The sequence below is a fragment of the Crocuta crocuta genome, unplaced genomic scaffold, assembly GCF_008692635.1.
Source record: "Crocuta crocuta isolate KB4526 unplaced genomic scaffold, BGI_CrCroc_1.0 scaffold73, whole genome shotgun sequence".
Taxonomy (NCBI): Eukaryota; Metazoa; Chordata; class Mammalia; order Carnivora; family Hyaenidae; genus Crocuta; species Crocuta crocuta.
Genome location: NW_027529443.1, coordinates 4,225,888 through 4,242,216, shown reverse-complemented (window position 1 = coordinate 4,242,216; position 16,329 = coordinate 4,225,888). Strand labels below are relative to the sequence as shown.

The following is a 16,329-nucleotide window of genomic DNA, read 5'->3' as shown; positions in this document are numbered from 1 at the left end:
TTTTTTTTTTTTTTTTTTTTTTTTTAGTAAGAGAAATTCTACCATTTCCAGAATCATTTGAATTAACAGAATATATTCTGGATATAAATACAAATAAGTCCAGAGGAATTGCCTTAGGTGTATCTACGGAGAGTTGGGGCACATCACTACCCCTCTCCGTTACCAGCTGAACTCAGCACCACCAAGGGGTGTGGGAGGAGAACTGGCTACCAAGGAGGGTGAAATGGAAAACAATGGGTCTGGAGACCTGGCTTTGGGCTGGGAGAGGGGGGTGGAAAGGAGACTTTAGTATTCTTCTTTCTTTCTTTTTTATTTATTTATTTATTTATTTAGAGAGCATGTACCTGTGCAAGTGGGGCAAGAGCAGAGAGAGAGAGAGAGAATCCCAAGCAGGCTGAAATCAAGAGTCAGATACTTAACCGACTGAGATACCCAGGCGCCCCAGTATTTTTCAAATTGTACTGAGATCCTACTCATCTTCCCAAAAAGGGATAGGGAAATTAAGGAAATGTATCAATCATTTACCCAGCACATCACCAGCACCAAGTAAGGCGCCTAACATAAGTTGACTCTCATAAGCTCATTGCAAGATGGGCATTGTTACACCCATTTCACGGGGGAGAAAACTGAGGCTCAGAGAGGTCAAGTATTCACAAGATCACGCAGCTAGTAACTGGCATAACAGGCTCACAACCATGTTCTGTGGACTCCTTGGACTCTCTTCATCCCTTTCCTCCTTCCTACACTGCCTGGCTCTCTGCTCCCAGGGCCCAGAATTAAGGAATAAAAAGGGTATAAAGGCTGCTTTGCTCTGCTGGCCTAGAATTTTTGACCCCAGACCTTGGAAGACCTTTTCCCACAGAAACAACCAACCAACGGACAAAGGAAGAAACCTTTGTAATATTAGCTGTACTCTGGTTACCACAGCAACTTAAAAAGTTCTGGGGCGCCCGGGTGGCTCAGTTGGTTAAGCGTTTGACTTTGGCTCAGGTCGTGAGCCCCACATCAGGCTCTCTCCTGTCAGCACGGATCCTGCTTTGGATCCTGTGTCTCCGTCTCTCTCTCTCTGCCCCTCCCCCACTAGCTTTCTCTCAAAAATAAACAGTTAAAAAAGAAAAAGTTCTAGTTTTCTGTTATGAGCAAGATTAATTATGAATTAATTCAAAACCAAGACTGTTCCTGGGGCACCTGGGTGGCTCAGGGGGTTAAGCGTCAGACTCTTGCTTCCGGCTCAGGTCACGATCTCACAGTTCACGTGTTCAAGCCCCGCGTCAGGCCTCTGCCCTGACAGTGTGGGGCCTGCTTGGGATTCCCTCTCTCCTCACTCACTCGCTGCCCCAACTCTGCTTCTGCTGTCTCTCACTCTCAAAATAAGTAAATAAACTTAAAAAAAGAATAACCGACCAATCCAGACACTAAAGGGTGTGGAGGAAACTGGCAGAGGAAGTGGAGAGCTGGGTGCCGGGGAGATGGGAGAGGCGGGCTCTGCCTTAGCACCACCTATGAAGGTCTGGGGAGGCTGACGCAGGGGCAGAAGGATCAGACTCGTCCTGTGAGGAAGCCAGAGACCTGCAGTTTGGGGAGGCAGGAAAGACCCCTAATGTGGCCATGAGCGGGGCCTCAATACGGAAGCAGGGCTCCCCCAGAATCCAGGAGGAGGAGACCTCCTTGCGCGCCAGGGTCAGCTGCGGTGCAGACGAAGATGCTGCTGGCTTGGGGGGGTTGGGGGGGTGGGGGACCGCCTTACGAAGGACCACGTGGGTCTGGGACCAGACAGTGCCTTCGTGGGCGTTCCCCCCCATATACCCCTTAAGAAGGCGTTTTTATTTCTACTTTATATTTGTAGGAATTCGGCTGGGAAAGGTGAAAGTAGCAGCCTTTAACCCAAGCAGCCCTGCGACTTCGGGCACAGCTACAGCTCAAACTCTGGAGTCCAGGCCCTTTACCATTTATCACAACTGCCCAGCTTCGACCAGGCCACCCGAGAGCAGCTGGCTCTCCGGAAGCTGGCTGTCCCTGCGGCCTCCGCCACGCCCTGGGCCGGGGCTCATCACTTCGGGCAGGTGAGTGAGACCCGGAGGTCTGCCGCAGTGCAGTGTGCCTGTTAGGCCCTTAGGGATCTAAGAGTAGGTAGATCTGGTGGTAGGTCTTCTCGCCCCAACAAAATAAAATCTCAACAGAGCCACGAGAAGATGTGGCTCAGAGTGTTCCAGAAGAGAAGACATGGAATGCAGATGCTCTAGAGAGGGAATGAGCTCAGTGCAGGCGAGGAGCGGAGAGCAGACCAGCACTGCCGGCAGCGTGGCGAGAGAGGGCAGTGGTTCAGAGCGGGGCCCAGAGGCAGCCCCAACCGCACGGGGCCACGGAAGCCACTGGAGCGTTTCAACCGAGAGAAGACACGATCTGCTGTGTTTTCAGTCTCCCTAACTGCCAGGTGGAGGTCGTCCAGGGGTATGGGCGGGAGCAATTCCGATCACATGTCAGTCAGGACCCAGAAGGCCCTGGCCACCATCTCCAGGGCTGCAGAGCCTAAAGCTGGGCTACTACGGAGGCTGTGGCGGTTTCCAAACAGAGCGAGGGCTTGTCACGCCAGATTCCTGGAAAACGGGGAGCACTGCTGCTGAGAAGCGACTTTCGGTTGCTGGACTTTGTGGCTTCACTATACTGTGCCATGTCTGCTTCTCTGCTCTCCATTATTTCATTGCTCTTCAATCAATTTGCTCTTAAAATGACTGATTTTTCTGCCCGCCCTTTCATAAACCGACATGGAAATGACCTGCTGGAAAGCCTTGCAAGTGAATCACCGCGCTAACCCAAGGATGTCGGCGCATCCCTCCCTAAGGGTGAGGAGTGAAGTGGCTACTTACCTCTGCGCAGAGTGTGCGGGCTGGGGCCGGGGCCAGAGGAGTTGTGCCCCGGGCCAACTGAGAGCTGATGGGAGCCGGCCGCCGCCTGGGCCTGGTTCGGGCCAGCGGCCATCGGATTGCTGCTTCTCCCCGGGGCGGGGGCAGGGGCGGGGGCAGTGTCCTTGGGTTTTGGCGGACTAAGGGGAGCAGAAGTCAAGTTAGATGTCGGGCATTCCCAGCTAGAAACCTAATAAGCATGCTATAAAATACCAGATCCCAGCCAGAGCTTTCACCTTGGCAGGCAGGGAGGTGATGTGGAATTTTAAGTAGTTCTTACTGGGTCTACACCGCTAATATTTGTTTGGGGCTACACAGGACTAAATGTGAGACTCACTGCATCACACCATCTTCCAACTCTTCTGCCCCTTGAACATCATGATAGAGACCATTTTGAGCAACCAACAAGAAATGTCTAGCTTGCCTGTACTTAAATTGGGCAATACTGAAAAACGCAAAAGGGCTTTTGGACTTCAAAATAACAAGATTTTAACACAGACAGTGTATAAAACAAAGCAAGCACTATGGCAAAATACTAGTGCTGGAAACTACAAAGTACTCAATTGTTATCACTAGTTTGGACTGGAGGAAAGAGTAACCCTTTGATCGCTCAAAGTCCGGAGCTGCTTAGTAGCAGGGGAGAGAGAGATCAGAACTCAGGCTAATTCCTGGGTCCGAACCTTTTATGTTAAACCTGATGGCTACATTTGGTCAGGGTCACCCAATGCCACAATGCATTCACTAATGCCACCAGTGAAGTGTACACAAAAATATCCATACAGCGTAAAAAACAAAGGCAAACCGAGGACTGACGTTCTCTGTGTCCTTCTGCAGTGCATTCTAATTATTGTCTTACATGATGTACTTAAGCTTTGATTAATCGGGTTGAATGCTAACAGGTACATGAAAAAGTGAAAGTCTGCGAGAATTTTTTTTTTTTTGTCAAAGAAAAAAATTTAAGCCAAAACGAAGACGTGTGGAGCAGCGGTTTACAAGACAACATGGAGCTTATGACGGACGAGCATGTGCAGCCCCGGGAGTGTGAAGCCGCAGGTGTTTTCAGCAGAATGTGAACTTCTGCAAATGATGGACTAAGAAGGAATTCAGGAAGACCCAGGGCAGTCAGAGTTCAGGCGTGAGGACCGAACAAGAAGAGCTTCACGCGCCCGAGGCACTCCCTCCCCACGCAGAGGAGCCAGCTTCATCTCTGCACGTAATGTATGCAGAAACAGGTCATCCTTGCTCCATGCATTTATTTTATTTTAGGTGTGATTATTTCGTGAACCACCCGGGAGACCACCTGTAGTGGCCTCTGGTGGTCATCTGCCTGGGTCAGTGTGAAGAAATGAATTCATACACATTAAATAGAAATCTCAAGCTCAAAGGTCCTCTTTCTTAAAAGTTGCTGTATACTTCTATCCCACTCCAGGTGGCTAGGCTCAATATCATATTTCCTACCACGTACTCACGTATCAATTTGCCTGCAAGACTGAATACTAGGGGTTGGGAAGGTCTCAGTCACCAACTGCACCTCGGACGCGTCCGGCACTCAGTTAGTTATTCAGTGAGTCTGATTAGATGGATGGGTGGATGGGTGGATGGGTGAGTGGGTGAGTGGGTGAGTGAATGAATGCCAAGAATACTATAACCGAAGTAACTTGCTGTGTTCAAGTGTTAACTAGTCAGCATACTAGATGACAACAAGCAAGTGGTCAATGGACACTGAGTGCACATTCAACAGCTAAGAGGTTTATAGTACTGCTAGCAACCTATTGGCTTCCAGCGCCGAAGCAGTATGGTAAAGAATGCAAACAAATGTTGCTTCTTTTGGAAAACAGGAAAGGAAGCAAGCAATTTGCAGTCTTTTTTCCCCTATCCTTTGCCAACCAGAATAACGTAGGCAAATCTGGCTCACTCTCGGCCAGGAAGCCGCGCCCACGGGCCAGCCCCTGCGAGAAGGCTGGGCACTGGACACCCAGCAGAAGCTGCCTCCTTACCTGTCGCCCAGGCTTGGCCCCTGCTCCAGTAAGCCCGCAGCGGAGGGGACTGCCCCACCCCCTGTGCTGCTTTCAGCCCTAGAGCTCTGGGGAGGGGGCTCCGGGCCCGCAGGAGCCAAGGCGCCGCCATCTGTGGGCGGGAGTGGCGGCTGGAAAGCTGGGGCTATGTGCTTTCTATTTAGAGTGCCACCTCGCCGGTGGGCCTGGAAGTCCATAAGCTTCACACCAAAGCTACACAGAAAGAAGAAACAGTCAACACACCATGCAAGCCGACTACGGAGACAGAAGTACACCGGTCCACGCGTGTTGAAACCCACACGCGCGGACAGCCCCCCAGGTTGCCCAGCATGCAGTGAAGCGGTGTGGACCAGGTTCACGGTCATCCCTGTCACCAGGGCAAGCAGCTCAACCGGGCTTTAAACCCGAGTGAGCCCACAGACCCGGTACTGATCAGCGTCCTTCCTCAGGGTGGGGACGGACAGCTGCAAGCCAACGGGCAGGCCTCGTCTTGAGTGAGTGGCAGCCCGCTAGCGTGCCTATCTGCGTACCACCCAACGGCCACCTCAAATCTGCGTGTGTGGGGGATGAGGTGGAAGCTGAGTGCGGAAGGTGGTCACACAGCCCTGCTTCTCGAGCTGAGAAGTAGAAACACTGGTACGTGCGTGTGCAAAGAATACGTCTGAAAGGGTCCGTATCCTTGCGAAACAGAGTTGCTTTGGGGAAGGAGATGGTGGTTGGAGGGTGGGGAGGAGGTTCATTTTTCGCTAAGATTTACTTGATGTATGAACTTTAAAACTTTTCAGTTTGAAAAATCAAGGCACATGGCTCCTTCAGCTCGTGTTTACTGGGTCAGCCAGTGGGGGAGAATCCACCCTGGGGGTAACCGAGAATCGTTTACTATATGCCAGTCAGACCCATAACACTGCATTTTGTGACTTAGAATACACGAAGGCTAATTTCATGGTGGCCGGTTTGTCGTCAAGAGCCAGGACCAAATGTGTGAACGGGACTGCGGGTAAGTAAGGCTTCTGCACGTAATAAATGAGGGCTTCAGGGGGACCAAATAGGGAAGTGGAGTGAATTGGCCTTCGTTATGGATTAAAAATAACCACCACCCACCAAGCAAAATCAAGCAAAAAGCCATCAAAGCTCCCTCTAAGACCGGGTAGTTAAAATAGGAGCTTGCTGTTTACCTGCAATGTTAACACTACTTCCAGCGAGGTTATTACTTCTGCGTGTGCAAGAAAAGCACGCTACTCAAACAGGCCTCTCTAACTTGGCCTTACTGGTGAATTTGGTGGCATTTCATCATACACACTCAGCAGGCTGGCCTCTGAAGGCACAAGTCACAAAGAGCCTCCGAACCTTTGAAAATCCCACTAAAATCACCCACGGAGCACAGTACGGAGACCTATGATCTCTCGCTAGATCCGATACTGCCGTCATTAATTTTCCTTCCGGAATTGGCAAATATTTAAGTTTCTCCAGCTGAACATCAGCTTCAGTGGTTGGCTGCCACCGAGGGGCCAAATTCTATCCAAAACAGGTCTCTTTAAACACCAGGTCACATAGCTTACTGTGAGAGGTGGGTTATTCTCACATTTGCTCCTGGACCTCTATCCACAGTATTGAACTTTTTCCCCCTTTCTCTCTCTTCTCTCCGAGTGCATTCAGGTGGCTTTATAACGTGTGTATGATGCCATTCCACCACAGGGCCTACTGACCATGGACCACCAAGGAAAGCTTGGATGCACAGGGCACGGGTGTTAACAGACAAGTTATGTATCTGCCTTATGTAAGTCATATTAATGTCTGGAATGAACTAGAGCAAAATTCACGAAATGTCTGGACCTAACAATCAGGGGTGCGGAGTGGGCCATTCTCACTACAGGTCGACTGAGGCAGTACCAGATGCCGAGGCTTCAATAATCCTTCTACGTGCTATCTACTGCTGGATGAAAGTGAACAGCTCTAAACGCACCTCTCCTTCTTCACCAAGTCCCCTTCCATGACCGCCATGCTGGCAGGCCGCTTCCTCTCGAGGGTCCCTGAGTCAGAGTCATTTCCAGTGTGAGATGAGTGATTGGAATTTGGGGTGACGAGAGGCACGAATGCTTCGGAGACGTTAAATTCCACCTCTGCAACAAAAGAAAGAAACCAGCGTATGGGCAGCCATCAGACACTGCAGGTCGGTGTTCGACCACCGCAACAAGGTGAACCGTGCCAGAAAGCAGCTACTGCGATAAAGTGAGTATCTTGATAAAATGAGTATCACAAGAAGGCAAGTCAGGTGACTTTTTTGGTTTTCCAGTGCATATAAAAGTTATGTTTATACTATACTGCTGTCTATTCAGTGTGTACTAGCATAATGTCTACAAACACAATGTATATACTTGAATTAAAAAATACTTTATGGTCAGGGTGCCTGGGTGGCTCCGTCGGTTAAGTGACCAACTCTTGACTTCAGCTCAGGTCATGGTCTCACAGTTTATGAGTTCAAGTCCTGCATCAGGCTCTGCACTGACCACATGGAGCCTGCTTGGGAGTCTCTTTCTCTCTCTCGGCCCCTCCCCCAATCTTGCTTTCTTTCTCTTTCTCTCAAAATAAGTAAACTGTTTTTAAAGAAAGATTTTATTGCTAAGAAATGCTAACCATCATCTGAGCTCTCAGTGAGTTGTAATCACTGATCACAGATCACTACAATATAATAAGCATGAAGAAATTTGAAATGCTGCAAGAATTACCATAATGTGACAGAGACATGAAATGAGCAAAGGCTGTCAGGAAAACGGCACCGAAAGACATGCCCGGTGCAGCGTTACCACAAACCTTCAGTCTGTAAAATAATGCAGAATTTAGGGAGCGCAAGGCAGCAAAGCGCCATAAAATGAGGCGTGCCCTGTGTGACAGAGAGCACATGGCTGAACAGGGCTTTAAAACTCCCTCTGGAGCAGGGACCTCATGCTTCAGCCCCCCGCCTTCACTGCCTCTAAAGCGGAACCCCTTGCACTCTCTTAAGAATGATTTGCCAGGGGGTGCCTGGATGGCTCTGTCGGTTAAGTGTCCCACTCTGGATTTTGGCTCAGGTCATGAACTCATGGTTCGTGGGATTGAGCCCCATGTTGGGTGTGGAGCCTGCTTAGGATTCTTCCTCCCTCCCTCTCTCTGCCCCTTCCCCGTTTGTGCGCACGCCCTCTCTCTCTCTCAATTAATCAATCAATCAAAAAAATGGTTTACCAAAGCCAGGGAAGGTAAAATGAGGTAACAAGAAATATGGAAGAATATAACTTACACGGTCCCTCTGCTTTCTTCTTTGTAAAAAAAATTTCTTAAAAAATCATGGAAGATGGACAAGGGCAATAAGCATGGATTACTTCTTTGAAAAAAAAAAAAAGAAAAGTGCTTACATTTTGATTATAAAATACAAATAAAAGGCAACACCGACTCCGTGCTGCCTATAGCAGTTTTTCCAAGGCTTATTTTCCTAAAGAAATCTTGGGCGGAACGCCAGGACTCACTCAGACAGATCTGCTGAGCAGCCTCCGTGAGCAAGGCGGGATTCTCGATGGTGTGGAAACCGTGGTGAAGGGGCGAGCGTGGCCTGGTGTCACTCACGGAGTTCACACTCCAGGGGAGGTGACAGCAGGGCCACTCTGGGCAAAGTAAGGGGCAGGGTCTGGACTCACAAAACTTGCCGCCCAGGGGGTCGTGGACACTCGGGGCCCCCAGGCTACAACAAAGGCAGTTTGGAAGCCTATGGCCTGTAGACTCAAGTCCTACTTCTCTGACGCGCCAACTCTGACCTTCACAAAGTGGCTCTAGTCCACCGATCCTGCGTGACCTGCCTCCTTTACAAAAAGGGCAGCTCTTTGGGGCGCCTGGGTGGCTTAGTCGGTTAAGCGTCCGACTTTCGCTTGGGTCACGATCTCGCGGTTCGTGGGTTCGAGCCCCGCGTCGGGCTCTGTGCTGACTGCCAGCTCAGAGCCTGGAGCTTGTTTCGGTCTGTGACTCCCTCTCTCTCTGACCCTCCCCTGCTCACACTGTCTCTCTCTCTCCTAGAAATAAATAAAACATTTAAAAAAAAAAAGAAAAGAAAAGGGCAGCTCTCTGCCTAGAGAAACAAAAAGCCATCTTCCCAGTGCAAAACTGCATATTCAGCGTCACCTCTCCTACAAAGTGGTCCCTGGTTCTTTACGCCCAGCATCTGACTCTGTCAAACTATCCGCCTTTCCTTCTCACTCGCCGCGTTTACAGTATCTGTTTGCGTGTCCTTCTGCAAGGGCCCTGGGCCTCCAGGGAAGACAGCATGTCTCACCAGCAAACACATGGCGCCTAGCGGGCATTCATGCACGCTGGCTACAGTGAACAACTTGGTGCTGAGTGAAACAAAGCGAAACACAAAATAATGTGGTGGCCAATGTGTCAAAGATGAAGGTAAGGGGTCTAAAAAGAAATGCAAGAAAGGGAAACCGGTTAGGTAACGGTGAAGGGATTATCGATGCATTTTCTTCTCGAAAGTATTTTTTATACTGTTATTGTTGTTGCCTGGGTGGTCAGTGAAGTTGAAAAGGTAAATTACCTTCAGGGAAGAACCAGTCGGCGTGCTGAATGATGGGCTCAATGACAGCAACCACGTGGACAGATGTGGCCGCCGCCATTTCAGCTAGCGACCTGCAGAGGACATTCACAAAGTCAAAGTGCTCCCGCAGGCAGGCTGTGTCAGGGCAGTGTGACTGCTTTCAAACAATAAAATCTTTAAGCACAAATGCAAACATGAGACGTATGGGTCTCTGACCTAGGAGTGTGGCAGTGACGGTACCGCGATTTGACTGTCGCTCCTTGGTCTGCACGCACTGAGCTCACAGCGAAGGAGCCGGTGAATGACAGTGTTCAGTCCAAATGCTGATTTTAAGCTGGTTCGGAACAGGGTTCCAACTGGGCATTTTCCCACTGGAACAGTGCTGCCCGCAGTAGTTATCTTGTAAGACCCAAGACACCACCACCAATTTTGCCCATAACACAACAAAAAGTGTGTATTGTTTTGGTGTGCCCCTTGTATCAGCAAGCCTGAGCCCCCACAATAAATACAGTATTTAGGGGGCACCTGGGTGGCTCAGTTGGTTAAGCATCTGACTCTTGATTTTGCCTCAGGTCATGATGTCACGGTTTGTGGGATCGAGCCCCAGGATGGGCTCTGCACTGACAGCATGGAGCCTGCTTGGGATTTTTTTCCCCTCTCCTCTCTCTCTGCCCCTCCCCTGCTCTTGCTCGCTCTCTCAAAATAAATAAACTTAAAAAAACAACAACCCATAGTATTAAGGTTGGCATATCTGTGGACTTGTCCCAAGATGTGTTTTGGAAGTTGACAGTGTGAATGCCAGGGCTCAAAAGGAAGAAAATAGGGGTGCCTGGGTGGCTCAGTCGGTTGAGCATCAGACTTCAGTCCAGGTCATGATCTCGCTGTCCACAAGTTTGAACCCTGCATCGGGCTCTGTGCTGACAGCTCAGAGCCTGGAGCCTGCTTAAGATTCTGTGTCTCACTCCTTCTCTGCTTCTGCCCCACTCATGCTCTCTCTCTCAAAAGTAAATAAAAACATTAAAAAATATATATTTTTAAAAAAGGAAGAAAATAAATAAGAATTGTTATCCCTGGGGCGCTTGGGAGGCTCAGTCGGTTAAGCGTCCAACTTGGGCTCAGGTCATCATCTCACAGATCGTGGGTTCAAGCCCCGTGTTGCGTTCTGTGCTGACAGCTCAGAGCCTGGAGTCTGCTTCAGGTTCTGTGTCTCCCTCTCTCTCTGTCCCTACCCCACTCACACTCTATCTCTCTCTCAAAATAAATATGAAAAAATTTTTTTAAAAGAACCAAAAAACAAACAAAATTAGTGGTCTCCCTCTTGTCAAGGAGCTCATATTCCAGGTCAGAGTCAGAAAACCACAGAAGCCAAAGAGCTGCAAAGGCCGGACACTCCGGAGCCCCCACTGTGCTTCGGTGCGGCAGGGTCTCCGCCTCCCTGAATTCAGTGTTTACAACGCGGGGCTGTTACAGGTCTGCGTCACAAATGACGACACGGAACCCCGATGAGGCCGGAGCCCTTGCCTGCCTGCCCCAAACCTCCCTCCTCCCTCTGGACCCTCTGACCTCTCTTCCCCCCCAGGAAGCACATTTTCACCCCCATTGCCAACCAAGCAAACGTTCTAGCTCCTTTCACATTCCAGCTTAAAATGCGAGTGCGGCCTGCACATGTTCCTCACCACCCACTCAGCCCTCCCTCCGTCCTTCTGGATTCTGATCACCCTCGTGCCTTAGAACCCTGCTGGACTGCGGAGCAACTCTTCACCCATGATCTCGGCCTATTTTTCATATCTTTCAATATATTCTGGACACTTCTTGAGGAACTCCTTCCGAGTTTGTGAGTTACCATATGTTACCATTTGTTTAAGGCGCTTTCTGACATTGAGAAGTTTGTAGCTGTTGAGAGGGCCAGATCTAACCATTTTAAAATTTCTTACGCCCTTTTTATACTTCGAAAATACTTCTCTATTCCCAAAGGTAGTAAACTACCTGCCATGTTTATGGCATCACTTTTTATGTAATTAATTCTTTGGTCTACTTGGAATTTATCACCTGTAAGATATGACATATGTAGTTAACTTTGTATACAAATGTTACCATTAGTTTTGCTTTATGATATTGGATCTCTGTAAGTAATCTTATATATAATGGTTGGGCAGGCATGAATGAATAAATGAAAAAAAAAAAAAGAAAGTCACTGCATTTTTTAATGGAGACGAGAACTGCCCCTGATTTTCCAACATGAAGAGACATGGCGGGAGCCCTGGGGTGGTCGGGAAGGTTCGGGATGGGGCCTGAGGGTCCCACGACGTCCCCGCTGTGCAAACTTAGGCAAGCTACTAGTCCCCCTCTGCAAAAATGAGGACAGAAGCACCTACTTCGAAAGGTTATTTGTAAGGACGAAACGAGGTTAATTATGATGCCCCTGGACAGAGTACATGTCGGCGTTAGTGATTTCCCAGCTTTCTAGCTGGCCTCCCTGACGCCTTTCCTCTAATCTGCATTTCTCGGTGCCAGCAAATTATCTATCCAAATATGGTTGGATGAAGTCATTCTGCTTAGAAGCCCTGATGCCTCCCGAGCCCTTCTGAGCACCTGAATTAGTTCCAACCTCGGCCAGATACATGAGGCCGGTCAGAACCTCACTCTGGCTGCGTGATCCTTAGTCTCAGTCTCCTGGCCCCTGAGTATCTGAGACCGTGTGACATCACCCCCAGCCCCAAATTAGCAACCAGAGCCTTTCATGCCCGCGATGACTTTGCTCATCTGGCCGCACCTACAGGAAGCTATTCATCCATCCAAGCCCAGCCCAATGCTGCTTCTCAGCCTGAGCGGTGTGCCTTCAGTGAGTACTGTGCTCCCCACGCCTCATGACGTCTGTGACGGCACCCCCCGAGCACACACATGTGTGCGCAGCTCGTCACTGTGTCACAGCCGCTCGCCTGCCTGGCTGCCCAGGAGTGGGACCATCTGAGGACTGTGTGTGTGACCAGCATCGGGGACAGGACCCAGTTCACAGCACTGTTTCAAGAATGTTGGCTCAATGGAAAGACCCAAGTTCAGAAGCGCAACTTTGAAGTTCACCTTGTACCAGAAAGTGTGTCTATTCCTACCGGGTGGAGAGACACAATCAAGGGATACGGGGAAGGCTTACTTACCCTTCAGTTTTGGCCCATAGTAAGTTAGGGCCTAACACAATTGCAATGTTGCTGGGAGTCATTTTATTAATGTCGCTGGTCTGAGCAAGCTTTGCGAGGAACTTGATTAAATACCTATGCGAGAAAAGAGAAGAGAGAAAGCACGCACTCTGAAATCTTTGCAGTTCCAGCATCCTCCTGCCCACGTGCTCAGTCCCAGATGCCTCAGGTGGAATCTGCCTCAGGTTCACTATCTTACAAAGTCCTGTGTTCTTTGTTTCGGAGAACAGAAGCCCTACGTCAGGGCTTGGAGGAGGAAAACAGCTCATGTGTAAACCTCAATGATTCAGTCCCTATTTACTGTATCTTTCCAATCCATTTCTCCTTTATGCCCTATGTACCCCTCAATCACAATGTGATTAACTGCGAGCTCAATATATTTTAATATAAATATAAAAAATACAAGTATAGGTACACTGCTTAAAGGAAACTGTATTTGAAAATGCTTTATGTGGTAATTATGAAAATCTCCAATTTATCATATACCTATATTCTCTTCTATACAAGCATAGCCACTCAGGGGTGCCTGGGTGGCTCAGGCTATGCCTTTGCAGTTGGTGAGTTCAAGCCTTGTATTGGGCTCTGTGCTGTCAGCGCAGAGCCTGCTTGGAATCCTGTCTCTTGGCCCCTCCCCCACACACACTCACACTTGCTCTCTCAAGATAAACAAACTTTAAAAAAATATATAAATTCTCTCTGCCTCTACTCCGCCTGCTCTCTTTCAAAATAAATTAAAAAAATTTTTAATAAAAAATACATTGTAATATATCCATATAGTAGAGTACTATGTAGCCGTAAAAAATTGTTATGTACTGATATGGAAAAATCTTTAGGATGTATATCCAGCAAAGAAGGCAAAGAAAATGATGTATACAATATATACTACCATTTGGTTTTTCTTAAAAAAAGGGAGGCATGTGAGAGAAAGAAATGTTATGTTTATGTGTATATGTGAGAGATTTTTCTCTGTACAGCTTTTGATTTTGAACTATGGGAACATACTCCCTACCACAAAAACAATTAGCAAAAATTACAAAGAGTAAAATAAACAAAATAAGAGGCCAAATCCTAAAGTTCCACCATAAGGCACTGACTAAGCCTATGCATAGTCCCAAGCTGGGTGTGCTAAATGAAGCAATGAGGGTTACTAAAAATATTAACATACTCCTAAGGCAAAGCTGATGCTTAAGATATTAGAAGGGAATATTTAGCTTAGTTTAGTGGTTGAACCTGGGACTGAAATTAAAGGTCAGGTAACATACCAGAAATTTCACCAGTAAAGTATCTGTCATTTTGGACCAAGTCCTCTTATAAAATTCTCTTTGGTTTTCAATGACTCAGGGTAACCTTTTATACTTCTCTCTACATTTCTTCAAAGTCACATTTTAAGTCAAAAGGAAAATGGAGGTTAAATGGTAGAAATCTAACCCTTTCTTAGAAATCTAGTTATTCCATTAAGCAATACATAATCTCCAGTTCTTGACCTGTCATTTAATAGGATGATTTATGGTCTATTAAAAATAAATTTATGTAACATAAAAAAGCTATTGCAGAAAAGGGAATTATTAATTTTTGCCTTTTACATGCTGGAAATATTTATTTACTTATTTATTTGCTTACTTATTTGCTGACTTATTTGTCCATCCATCCGTCTGTCTGTCCGTCCATCCATCCATCCATCCATCCATCCATCCATCCATCCATCCATCCATCCATCTCTACCCCCAACGTGGGGCTTGACTCATGACCCCAACCCTGAGATCAGGAGTTGCATGCCCCACCAACTAAGCCAGCCCAGCATGCTCCCATACTGGACAACTTAGACTCTGAATCCAATGTGCAGTCAAGCAAACTTTCTACGAGACCTTCCTTCCCCACAGCTGCAGTGGTAAACTGACCAGGCGACTCACATGTTAAGGCAGATGCAAAGCAGATGCTTCAGGTGCAGCACGGTAACATACACCAAATCCCATCCCCAGCACCCCCGGGTACTACCCAAAGCACTTCTGTAGGGTGCTTGAACTAAATAGCCTCTGCTGCAAGCAGAAGAACCTTTCTTCACTCCACAGTCATTGTGGCTTGGCGGCTTAATTTGCAAAAAGCTGGTCATACGTACCTAAAGTTAACAAAATTTTGTGGTGGCAACTTTTGACATGTTCTCCATAAATCTTGAAGTTTTTTGTCTTGATCTTGCACACTGAGAAAAAAAAAACAACCCTGTATTCATAACTCTATTAAAACACCTATTAGTAACATCTGCGTCAATAGGCTACGTTCACAGCAATGTCTCTCCGTTGACAGAGAAAGCACGCTTGTAACACGGGGCAAATTTTGGAAACACTACCAACTAAATATTTACCTCTAAGCAGTTAGTTAGCCCCGCCAAGACTCAACCTCTGGATGTGCCCATCAGAAGATGAGAGTGTTGATTCTACCAAGTGATCGTGAGGTTCTGGAATCACAGCCATGTGAAATGCCCGCACCAATGCCTGGCACTCAGGAGACAAGACATCCCCAAAAATTCTGTCTAGAAAATGTGTGTCTCGTGTGTGGCTTCATAGAGCCCAGATCTCTGTTGGCCCAGCCACATGTGAGGTGGCCAGACACCCAGGCACCAGCGTCTTTCTCTGCCCTTCATGCCGCTCCAAGGCTCCAGGCCAAGAAGCCCTTTTCTGAGGTGAAGCAATCGCAGGAGCTCTATAGTTCCAACACACAAACTTTCACAGACACAAAAAAGGGCCAGATGAGATCAGTCACCTCTGCTCACCAGCAGGAGAGAGCGTTAGAAGTCACCCACACAATACACCTTTGGATCTAGAACATCTTCCACAACTGAACCAATCCAAGTTACAAGTAGGGGTCAAACATAATTATACTTTTAGTAAGCTTCACACCCCATGTGGAGCCCAACATGGGGCTTGAACTCACAACCCTGAGATCAAGACCTGAGCTAAGATCAAGAGTCAGATGCTGAACCTACTGAGCCACCCAGGGGCTCCAAACGTAATTATACTTTAAAAGCCAGTCGATGTGTCACCGGGATGATCAATACACCAATAAACAGACACCTTCTTTGAAATGTATTTCCTCACAGGGACGAGTTTGAGAGTCTCAGAACCGAGAGATGAATCAAGTTCAGGAGGAGTAGAGGCTACCTAAGAAGAAACCCCAGAATGCTCCCCTACCTGACACTGATGTTGGGTCCCATTTATTCAGCCCCACAAACAGGGACCCTTACAACAGGCTGGGCCACACACAGGTTCCAAGGATATGACCACAACTAAGAACTTACTCTGACTTTAAAAACCTCACCACCTACCCAGGGACATGTCTTACATTCTGTAGCCATAGACAAAGGTTCCAGCAAATGCAGTTGAAGTGACAGGGCAGCCCCACCTCCCACTGCAGCTGAACTGATCACACCCAGCGGCCCATCTGCCGGGAATGGGTGACAGTGGCTAAAGACGGGGCAAGGGGCAGGAGGGGGAGGGAGATTTGTTCCTTAGGGAAGAGGAAGAGGTATTAGGCACCTGCCAGAGGAGGTGAGTTAGAACCGTGAGGCACGAACTAACCAGGAGGCAGGCTGGCTGGCTAGATCGAAGCCCCTGGGACTCTGGACAAAGCTGTTAGCTGCTCCTGGACAGACTAAAGCGGGG

General features: G+C 48.1%; 1 protein-coding gene across 1 annotated transcript in view; it reads right to left on the bottom strand.

The window, feature by feature from the left end:
* The window catches only part of ARHGAP17 (Rho GTPase activating protein 17), a 94,943-nt gene that overhangs the window by 9,291 nt on the left and 69,323 nt on the right, over window positions 1-16,329 (bottom strand). Inside the window, 6 exon segments of the mRNA XM_077760559.1 lie at window positions 2,868-3,043; window positions 4,901-5,131; window positions 6,882-7,038; window positions 9,480-9,571; window positions 12,635-12,748; window positions 14,790-14,870. Of these exon segments, the coding sequence (XP_077616685.1) occupies window positions 2,868-3,043; window positions 4,901-5,131; window positions 6,882-7,038; window positions 9,480-9,571; window positions 12,635-12,748; window positions 14,790-14,870 (851 nt within the window).